An 11734-nucleotide genomic window follows, 5' to 3' on the forward strand; every position below is an offset into this window, starting at 1 on the left:
CTATTCAAATCAACATGCAGCCTCATAGCATCCTCCTCGTAGCTCACACTGCCATCCAGCTATGTGTCATCTGCAAACTTGGAGATGTTACATTTAATTCCCTCGTCTAAATTGTTAATATATATTGTAAATAACTGGGGTCCCAGCACCGAGCCTTGCGGCACCCCACAAGTTACTGCCTGCCATCCTGAAAAGGACCCAGTAATTCCTACTCTTTGCTTCCTGTCTTGCCCTGTTCTCTATCCATGTCAATACCCTACCCCCAATACCATGTGCTCTAATTTTGCACACTAAGTTGTTGTCTGGGAACGTTGTCAGGGCTTTTTAGGAGTCCAGATACATGACATCCACTGGCTCTCCCTTATCCATATTCCTTGTTGCATTCTCAAAAAATTGCAGAAGATTAGTCAAGCATGATTTCCCCTTCATAAATCCATGCTGACTTTGATTGATCTTGTCACTGCTTTCCAAATGCGCTGCTATTACATCTTTAATAATCGACTCAAGCATCTTCCCCACTACCGATGTAAGGCCAACTGGCCTATAATTTCATGTTTTCTCTCTCCCTCCTTTTTTAAAAAGTGGAGTTACATTAGCTACCCTCCAGTCCCCAGGAACTGATTGTGAGTCTTTAGAACATTGGATTAATCTGCTTCTGTAGACATCTTCCTGTAGGTCATTTGTAACTAACAAACACCTTACATCCTCTTTCCTCTGGCACCATCATACCATTTCCTTTACCATCTGCCTTGGTCCCCACCCTATTACAGACATGCTCTGTGTTCTCTTCACTACACCCCCTTCTCTGCAACATAAAAATACTTGTTTCCCAACTTTGCCAAGTTCTAATGAATGGTGTTTGACCAGAAATGTTAACTTAGTTGCTCTCACCATAGATGTTGTCTGATCTTATTATTTCAGACTTCCAGCAGCTGCGGCTCTGCACTTTTCGGTCCGTTGCTTTGTGTTTGTGCAATTATATGTATCCACAGAAAATAGCTTATTAAGGGACAGTATCTGAAGCTTTGCTCATCAAATCACAATTAGCTAAAATGTGCTGAATTATAAAGCAAGAATAGCCATTGAATTTAGTTTGTATAATAATTGCATTCAACGTGCTATCATAGTTCCACAGAATACTATTATATTCTCTTTCAAGTGAAGGAGATTAAACATTTAGAAGTTATGAAGATTTTTTTAACATAAAGTATAAAGAAATCGACTGATATAATTCAACAATCAATGGGTTGTTAAAAATCTACAAAAGCAAAGGTTAGTTGCTGCTTCCTTTCACTCAAACATTTTTTTTAAATTGCATTAATAATTAGATGACAATAATCTACACCATCAAGGTTTCAGGCAGGTGTATTATTTCCTGATGCATTTCTAAAAAGACCTCATAATGTATCAGCAAGAAATAAACCATGGAATTGATTGCCACGGAGGCCAAGTCAATGGATATTTTTAAGGTGGAGAGTGATAGATTCTTGATTAGTAAGGATGTCTATGGTTATGGGGAGATAGATCAGCATGATTGAATGGCGGAGTAGGCTTGATGGGCTGAATGGCCTAATTCTACTCCTATCCCTCATGACATGACTTAAGGCAGGAGAATAACAATCAAATCATGATAATACTTTATTAACCAAGTATGTTTTGCAACAAACGAGGAATTTCATTTGCTAAGTCAGTCATACAAATAAAAAGCAATAGAACACACAAAACACATTTTATCATAAACATCCACCACAGTAACTCCTCCACATTCCCCACTGTGATGGAAGGCGAAAGTTTAGATTTCTTCCCTTAGCTCTCCCGCCCTCCATTGACGGGAAGATCTTGGCTCCCGTAGCCAGCGACGTTTGGGTCCTCTGCATCGGTGCGATTAGCTCCTGCATCGGGGGGATGTCAGCTCCCTCGCTTCGGAGATCGGACCCTAGGTCAGGGCTGGTCGAACCTTCCGCGACGTTGGAGCTTCCGACTAGGCCTCTCCCCAGACTGCGAGCTCGCGATGGTAAAGTCCCCAGGCAAGGGATTGACTCCGATGTTAAGTCCACGCCTGCGGTGGCGCTCAAGGTGAGTCCGAAGAGGCCTCCTGATCCATCGATGGTAGGCCGCAGAGCGACCGGTGAAGTGATCCGCAAAATAATCTCATCTCCGGCAAGGTAAGAAACTGAAAAAAAAACGTTTTTTCCCACCCCCTCCCCCCTCATAAACAAACCGGAGAACATTTACTGAACTTTTAACACACACTAAAAAAAATTTTAAAGACGAAAAAACAGACAGACTGTTGCCGGGGCTTCCAATCGTACGGCACCCCTAGTGGGGTTGAAAGGGAAAGATGGATCAGCCACGATTGAATGGCAGAGTAGACTCGATGGGAAAGAAACTGCAGAATCTTCAATCAATCATGGAGCAAATTGTTTGAATGGAGTTCTGTTAGCAGGGCTGGTTGGAAATATTCCAACACACCTCCTATTTATAATACTGCCCATTAAAAACTATATTTAAAAAATAAGAATACAAAATACTGTATTGTTTTCATTGTAATCTAGTAATTATTGATTTAACAGCAATTTAGAGTATATGTAAAAAAATCCATGGCAAATTCCAGTGTAGTATGAATTATTTTTCATTCTTTCTCTAATGCAATGAATGGCTTTCCTCAATATCATTCAATAAGTTATACACCGATACTCATTAAGATAAAATATAATCAATCAATTGCATAGAATTCAGATTGGGCTGCAAACAGGAAAGAGTATCAGGGATTAGTTTCTGTAAACACAAGAATTCCTACCTCTAGTACAAGCCAAAGCTGATGTTTATTCCTCACGTCCTTCTTATGGTACATTCCATAGAACTTGACAACATTTTCGTGATCCGAGAGTGCTTGGAGGATATTGTACTCAATCTCGATTTCTTCATCAATATCCTAAGGTAAATAAAAAGGATTAACATATTTGAAATATTCTGTGTGAAATCTGCCCAACACTATTTTCTTGTTTTCTTCATAATAATTTTTCGTGTCTCCAAACATTGAAAGCTCAGCCCCCACTTTGAAGTTTGAGCACAAGGAAGATATTTCTTTTGCTGCATTCTTCACTTTAAACGGGTAGGCTGTTGACTCTCAAATACTTGCCCAGCTTTAAACCCTGCAAACCCTCCAAACTGATGCCTCTGTCCCACTTAGGAAACCTGAACGGAAACCTCTGGAGACTTTGCGCCCCACCCAAGGTTTCCGTGCGGTTCCCGGAGGTTGCAGGTGGTTGCTGGAGGTTGCAGGTAGTGGAAGCAGGTAGGGAGACTGACAAAAACCTCCGGGAACTGCACGGAAACCTTGGGCGGGGCGCAGTGTCTCCAGAGGTTTCCGTTCAGGTTTCCTAAGTGGGACAGGGGCACAAGTTTGCCCCACTTACAACAGTGAGATTGATCCAAGAGGAATTGCAAGTTTCATCATGAGCAACTGTCCTTCATTCTCTTCCTGGACCTTCATGTCATTTACCTTCCTATTCTCCTCCCACGTCATCTAGACAGTTTCTTGCTATAATTGTACTCACTCAACTCATCTCATACCTGACCTTTATTAGTATTATTCCTTTGCCCATATAGATGTTTTTAAGCTGTACTGTTGATCCATACACAGTAGCTCTCCTTCCATGTATTATTCTACCATGTGCCTGTCTACATGTTTTGTTTAGTTTAGAGATACAGCACAGAAACAGGCCCTTCGGCTCACCGAGTCCTTGGCGACCTGTGATCTCCACACATTAACACTATCCTACACACACTAGGGATAATTTACACATACACAAAGCCAATTAACCTACAAATCTGTACGTCTTTGGAGTGTGGAAGGAAACTGAAGATCTTGGAAAAAAAAACCCATGCAGTCACAGGGAGAATGTACAACTCCGTACAGACAGTCCCCGTAGTTGGGATCGAACCCGGGTCTCCAGCGCTGTAAGGCAGAAACTCTACCGCTGCGCCACTGTGTTGCCCTGAAAATGTATTTTAAATGTTGTTTTAAACATTGATTCCCCCACCACCCCATATTTATATGACTGATGTACGATTTTCAGATATCGTCTAGCAGTGCAGCAAAAGCTCCACCTATAACATCTGCCTTTACTTCTCCATTTCATCTAGATATGGCTACATGCTCTATTACTTGACTGATATTGCTGTAGTGGCCATTTGGCTTGTTTTGTGTGTCATTGATGATGGCATGTGTCTTTAAATTTTAGACTGCCCGTTATATTGTGGGTGGGATGATTTATGAAGTATTTTTGGGCGGGTTTGGGGCTGTTTCTTGCGCAGAAGGTTAGTTTTTAGTTTAGTTTAGGACCAGCATGGAGAAGGTTTACCCTTTGACCATGCAAAGTATATGGATTCACAAGGAGTTTACTAATGTTTAAAGCGTTAAGCTGGAGTTCGATGAAGATTATAGTAATGAGTCGGAAGAAGTTGGATGTATCTTATTGTTTTTCATCAACAATAAAGAATTTATTCATCAAAAGACTGTGTTTTGGAAGATTTGGCTGCGATATAAAAATTGTGAACAACTAACCAACTCCAACTTTGTGGTAATCTAGACACAGATATTTTAATGGGCTTGCTACAAGAGCTTATGTTATTCAAATTTCAAGAGTACATTTCTCAGACGTTGTTAACATGCAAATGTGTCCCTTACCAAACTTCTGTTTGATTCCTGCAGTGAAACAAAAATTAGCTAAACAACAGTAATTTCTGATACACTCAATTTCATGCTGGTATGTTGTAGTATACATTGTAGTTTAATATGCTTATTTGCTGTAACTATTGCATGTCATAGAGTTATAAAGCCATTATAGAGCATGGAATCTGGCCCTCTGGCTCACTGGCGATCAAGATGATGGCTAGGCTAATCCCATTTATCCATGTTTGATCCATATACCTCAAAACCATTCCTATCCATGTCCCCGTTCACATATCTTTAAAATGTTGTTTTAAATGTTGATCCAAGGACCAGAGGACATAGGTTTTAGGTGAAGGGGAAAAGATTTAATAGGAATCTGAGGTAACTTTTTCACACAGTGGTTAATGGATGGAACAAACTGCAGCAGAGGTAGTTGATGCTGGGACTATCCCAACATTTAAGAAACAGTTAGACACATACATGGATAGGACAGGTTTGGAGGGATATGGACCAAATGCTGGCAGGCGGGACTAGTGTAGCTGGGACATGTTGGCCGGTGTGGGCAAGTTGGGCCGAAGGGCCTGTTTCCACACTGTATCACTCTATGACTCTAAGAGCAATGCAGCCTTTAGTACCGCAGCCAGAGCAGCCCAAAGCAACCAAGGCACCCTTTACAATATCTGGAAGAAATTAAGAAGTACTTAGTTACTGTATGTTGATGGTTGATGATGACTGTATCCTCGGTTCACTAGTTTGGGAGTTAGACTGAAAACCTGTTTTCTGATGAATATATTTGACTTTTAGAAAATCTTCATCCCCGGATACAAAATAATAGTAATGTAACCATAGCCCAAATGTGTTTTTAATAGAGCCACGGTCAGTTACTCCCTTCAGCAGTGGTAAATTGACCCATTCAACAGCTCAGACAGTACAAAGTGTGCCCTGTTAAAGCATTTGTTTGCGGGGTGATTGCACTGACACAGAATATAGAGGTTAATAGCACCAATGTTGTCACAAATAGGTACACTATTTGCAAGTTTAATTAGGTCTCAGAAATAAATTTAATTAGTAGACACATTCAAATGATCACATTTTTTGAAAACCCTTTTGTGGGAACTGGTGCTTTTGGCGAATAAAAATGCTGAAGAAATGTCTTAAAGCGAGTGCTGATCGTGATGAGGATCTACTTGTGTATTGTTGTACTTCAGGGTATGATTTAACAGAACTTTTCACTGTGACAATAATAATAATAATAATAAACGTTTAAACTATAAAGGTAGAAGAGCTACTTCTTGGCTATAAAGGTAAGGCAGCTCCAGCAACCTTGGTGTGATTTTGAACTCCTGTGTTAACCATTCGGACCTTGCACGTCCTCTCTGTGACCGCATGGGCCTCCTCCCACATCCCAAAGCCATACACCACAATTTGCCCTGTTTCGTAGGTGAGTGACAGAAACTGGAGGGAGATGATGGGAATTGGGAGTAGTGTAAACGTCTCATCCTTAATCAACCATCCTTGCTCCAAAACTTCCTAAGTTATAGAAGCAGAATTAGACCAGTTGGCCCATCAAGTCTACTCCACCATTCAATATCTTTTTCTCTCAACCCTGTTCTTCTGGCTACTCCCCATAATTCCTGACACCCATATTAATCTTTGCAATATGGTGAATTTTCATGTGAAAATAAAAGACAATTTATTGGGTGGTAATTATCGAGAATGGTAAGAATGAAGACAAAGCTCACTTCTTTCTTACACCTATTTATAGAATTGGACTGCTTTCTCTTTCCTACCATAAGCTAGGGTACAGTTCAATTCATCTATACCTCATTGTGGACATTGGACATTGATTCGTTCTCTATGTAACTGGTGCGCTGCATTGGTGAGAACTTCATTCTGCACTCTGTATCTTTCCCTTTGCGCCACCTATTATATTTGAGTTTGGCTTGATTGTATTTGTGTATAGTATTATCTGATTTTATTGTAAGCATGCAAAACAAAGCTTTTCACAAACAAGGTTCTGTTCCTATGCTGTACGGTTCTATGTACTATGTTTTATCTTCTAAATGTTGTTATTGTACCTGCTTCAATTACTTCCTCTGGCAGCCTGTCCATGAACTCAGTGTAAAATCATTGCTCCTCGGGTCCCGGTCAAATTTTTTCCCTCTTGGTTATCTCTTAATTCCACATCTCTTGGGAAAAGATTGTGTGCATTCATCCTTACCAGTCCATGTACCCATCCAAGTGACTCTTAAATATTAAACTCTTAAACATAATTGTTCCAGCAGCACCATTTCCTCTGGTGGTTCATTCCATACTGTATGTGCACCACTCTTCATGTGGAAAAACTTGCTCCTCCAGTTCCTGTTAAATTTTCCCCCTCACCTTAAACCTATGCCCTCTAGTTTTCGACTCTTCTACCGATTCAGATTAAATCTTTATTGTCATTGTGCAGTGTACAGTACAGAGACAACAAAATGCAGTTAGCATCTCACCCAGAAGAGCAAACTTAGAATAATGAGCAATAAATATATATACGTACATACAGTCATAGTAGTGCAATTTTTCTGGGGGAAGGAGTGTCCGGGGGAGGGGGTGACTGGCAATCACCAAGGTGCAGAGTTAAGTTGTGTAACAGCCGCAGGGAAGAAGCTGTTCCTGAACCTGCTGGTCCGGCAACGGAGAGACCTGTAGCGCCTCCCGGATGGGAGGAGGGTAAACAGTCTGTGGTTGGGGTGAGAGCAGTCCTTGACGATGCTGAGCGCCCTTCGCAGACAACGCTTGCTCTGGACAGACTCAATGGAGGGGAGCGAGGAACCGGTGATGCGTTGGGCAATTTTCACCACCCTCTGCAGTGCTTTCCGGTCGGAGACAGAGCAGTTGCCATACCATACTGTGATACAGTTGGTAAGGATGCTCTCGATGTTGCAGCGGTAAAATCAAGTTCACCAGAATCTGAGGAGACAGATGGACCTTCTTCAGTCTCCTCAGGAAGAAGAGACGCTGGTGAGCCTTCTTGACCAGAGTTGAGGTATTGTGGGTCCAAGAGAGGTCATCGGAGATGTTGACCCCCCAGAAACCTGAAGCTGGAAACACGTTCCACCTCCGTCCCGTTAATATGGATGGGGGTGTGCGTGCCGCCCCTAGACCTTCTGTAGTCCACAATGAGCTCCTTGGTCTTCTTAGTGTTAAGGGCCAGGTTGTTATCAGCGCACCATGCTGCTGGGAGCTGGACCTCCTCCCTATAGGCCGACTCATCGTTGTTGCTGATGAGCCTATGGTTGTTCACCATATCCATGCCCTACATGATTTTATAAAACTACTATAAGGTTATCCCTCATGGGCCTATCCCACTTAGGTGACTTTTTAGGCGACTGCAGGAAACTCTGCAGTCGCCACATGGTCATCACATGTTCGCGGGTGGTTGCTGGCGAGTCGCCTTCATGCTCGTGAGGAGTTCCCACATTCTAGGAACTAGTCGCAGCCTCCTTATGGTCGCCGCATGTTAAAAAATTAGCGGTGACCAGAATGAGGCTGCCATGGAGAGTAGCGAGAATTCTCGTGCCGTTGGTGGGTCACCAGGAGGTCCTAGTGGGTTGCCAGGAGGTCGTAGGTTCTCGTAGGTTGTAGCCAGTGCTGACCGGCAAAGATCTTAGAGCGAAGCAAGATAGGTTACTCTCACGCAAACGTGAGGTACACTCATGGGCGGTTTCATGGGTGATTACAGGACACATTTTAGCAAGCTGACTCCGCCATCTTGTTCCGCATCTTGAATTTCCTTCTTGCTTCCGGCCTGGACCCGCAGTTGGGCAAAAAAAAAACGTAAGCAGCGGGGAGAGAGAGTTGCCTAAGCAGCGGGAGAGAGGTAATGTTAGAAGAGAGTGCGGGGGCCGGGGCCGAGAGAAGCTTCACAGTCGTGGCATCTCTGGCTTCTTAAAAAGTTGGCTCCACGGGGAGAGATTTTAGTGGCAAGATTCTGCCCTCCGGGGAGAGAGAGTGCCCCCCTTATTTCTCCCCTCTAGTCTGAAATAAAGTTCATTATTGGTTTAGAAGAAATATAATTGTGTGTTTTAAAGAACTTCCGTTTATAAACTGTGCTTTAGCCATCCTAATTACAACGCCAATCTTCCTGTTCATCGGGATGTGTTGTCTACAAAATCAACTCAAACATTGCCTTGGCCATTTAAAAAGAATGATTTTTGACAATTACCAGAATCAAATTTTATTCTTGTGAAGTTTCACTGACAGACAGACCCACACAAACTGTTGCCCCGCAAACCCCAGTCTAGGTGCTCCTGAAAATGCCCATGATCCCCTCCATAGCGTACTACACGTCAGTCCATTGCATTTAGCAGGAGTAGCCTATCTTGCTCCGCTATAAGATCTTTGCTGACCGGTGAATTTCATTGGCTCACTGGGAAAAAAAAACGTAAGCAGCAGTTGCCTAAGCAGGTAATGTTAAATGTCCGTCAAGCTTCACAGTCGTGTATCTCTGGCTTCTTAAAAATTGGCTCCATTCCTTCTCCCTCCTTTCCCCCCCCTGTCCCCCCCCATTGTGTGTGTGTGCTTTAGTGTACAACGCCAATCTTCCTGTTGTCGGGATGTGTGTCTGTGTCACCTTGGCTTTGTGAATTTGTCAGACAGCGTCCCCCCGTTGCCCTGTGCATAACGGGCCGGTGAAGGAAGCGGTGTGTGTGTGTGTGTGTGTGTGTGCGTGTGCGTGTGTGTCTCTGTCTCTGTCTCTGTCTCTGTCTCTGTCTCTGTTCCAGTTGTCGGTTCTTCAGGCGACTGCCGGCAACTTGGTAAAATCGGCTAAGTGGGACTGTCTACATTGGTCTGCTACACTCCAGTGGGAAAAAAACCCAAGCTCCAGTCTTTCACTGTAACTCAATACTTCCAAACCTGGCGACACACTCATAAATCTCCTCTGCACCCTCTGCAGTTTAATGACATCTTTCCTGCAGTATGCCGATCAGAACTCAGTACTGAGCCAAACGCGGCCAAATGTTCCTCAACACTCCACAAGGGCCTACCATTTACGCTGCCCTTGTCTTCCGATGGCAGCACAATGGTGTAGCTGGTAGAGCTGTGCCTCACTGCATATGAGACCCAGGTTCAGTCGAGCTCGGGTGCTATCTGAGTGTGGTTTGCATGTTCCCCCTATGATTGAGTCAGTGTCTTCAGGATTCTCTGGTTTTCATTTATTTATTTATTTATTTAATTCTTTATTTCGAACAGAATAAAAGAATAAAAAACAAATGTGAAACAGCGTACAAAAAACAAAACAAGAATATTTATAAAGTATTTATAAAATATATTTATAAACAATATCTATAAATAAATGAAATCGTATGTGTCCGAAAAGGAGCAGGAAGAAGCCAAAGCTTATTAATTCCCACCCCTTATTCAACTGCTTATAATTATCTTATACAAATATAGCAGCTATATGTACACCATATACAGTATCTTAGTCATATATACAACCCATCACCCTATAATCACCCTTCCCAATACAATCAGTTTCCTCTCACATCCCAAAGATGTGTGGGTTTGTAGGTTAATTGATCTCTGTAAATTGTCCCGAAAATGATTTCTACAACTACTTGTCCAATAACTGAGATGTTTTTATGTAAAAACATAATGCTACCTTCATTGTGTTTATGATCCTGTCCTATTACAATCTATCATTGATGATGTTCTGCACTATTGACGCTGGCTTTTCTCAGAGATTTCCCAATAAAGTAAAATCCTGCATCAATTCCAACATGAATCACTTTTGCATTGGACACTTGTTTTATTACTACCTTCCAGCCAGTTCTAGGTATGAATCAATGTCAGATCATTATTCCGGAGAATGACTGAAACAAATGGAAATAAATGCTGAAATGACTTCTGTTACAGCAAACTGCAGGGAAGTGGAATCAATAGTAATAATATGATATCTAGCTCGGAACAGGTTTTGCTCTTTTGTTCAGACCTAGGCAGTAAATCCCGAAGACAATCAGCAATCTTGCCTCTCTGTTGTAATATAGCAACCTTATGTGTGTTTCATCAGTCATTACGCATGAAGGGAGAATTATGTGGATAATGGCCTGTCCAATTACATTTGGAAGGGCTTGGGAAGATTATAAAGAAGGTAGAACACTGCAAACATCAGCACATTTACTCACATGAATTGGGTCCAGAATCTTAACTGCGGCTTTGCTGTCATTTTTCTTGTTTAGTACTTTGAAGACTTTTCCATATGTTCCTTTGCCAATGGTTTCAATGATCTCCCATGTATCGGATGGATCAGGGAAGTTGTCGAAGATGATCGCCTTTCCAGTTAGCGGGAACATCCCTAAATGCGACCTCCTGATCAACAAGGGAAAAGAAATGACAAAGTACATTTAATCTAGGCTAATATTTTATCCAACAAATAAAATTGTATTTTCAACCGAAATCAATGATCAAGGACAGAAGATCGAAATGTAATCTATCTGTAATGAACATTCAACACTCCGTGGTCATTTTGGTGCATCGTTTATCAATGATGTGTCATATACACACACACACACACACACACACACACACACACACGCACATATATATATATACGTACACACACATGCGTTCATCAGTTGTAGGAGCAAAATTAGGCCATTCAGCACATCCAGTCTACTCTGCCATTCAATCACGGTGGATCTATCTTCAATCATAGCTGATCTATCTTCGTCCAAACTGCTTTGTACTCATTGGAAAAATAGTATATTCAATAACCAGATTCCTGTGATAAGATACTTGTGACCTTGTCCATGTTAATGTTGGTTGTGACCTTGTCCATGTTAATGTTGGTTGACATGAAATGGAATCAGCCATCACCTTCTCGGTAGAAACACTAAGATAACCACATTGGGCTCTGGACACCACATGAGATGTCCATCACTTACTATTGTCTCATCATAGAAACATAGAAACATAGAAAATAGGTGCAGGAGTAGGCCATTCGGCCCTTCGAGCCTGCACCGCCATTCATTATGATCAGGGCTAATCATCCAACTCAGTATCCCGTACCTGCAT

At 42.1% G+C, this 11734-nt stretch overlaps 1 protein-coding gene across 1 annotated transcript in view; it reads right to left on the reverse strand.

Annotated features, from left to right (window-relative positions):
• The window catches only part of LOC129707303 (myosin-IIIa-like), a 90795-nt gene extending 79770 nt beyond the window's left edge, over positions 1-11025 (reverse strand). The window contains exons 1-2 of the mRNA XM_055652244.1: positions 10846-11025; positions 2801-2935 (exon numbers count right to left, since the gene is read on the reverse strand). Of these exons, the coding sequence (XP_055508219.1) occupies positions 2801-2935; positions 10846-11013 (303 nt within the window). The 5' untranslated portion in view covers positions 11014-11025. The remainder of the gene's footprint in view (positions 1-2800; positions 2936-10845) is intronic.
• Between the last annotated feature and the right edge of the window lie 709 nt (positions 11026-11734).

This window comes from Leucoraja erinacea, chromosome 2 (assembly GCF_028641065.1).
Source record: "Leucoraja erinacea ecotype New England chromosome 2, Leri_hhj_1, whole genome shotgun sequence".
Taxonomy (NCBI): domain Eukaryota; kingdom Metazoa; phylum Chordata; class Chondrichthyes; order Rajiformes; family Rajidae; genus Leucoraja; species Leucoraja erinaceus.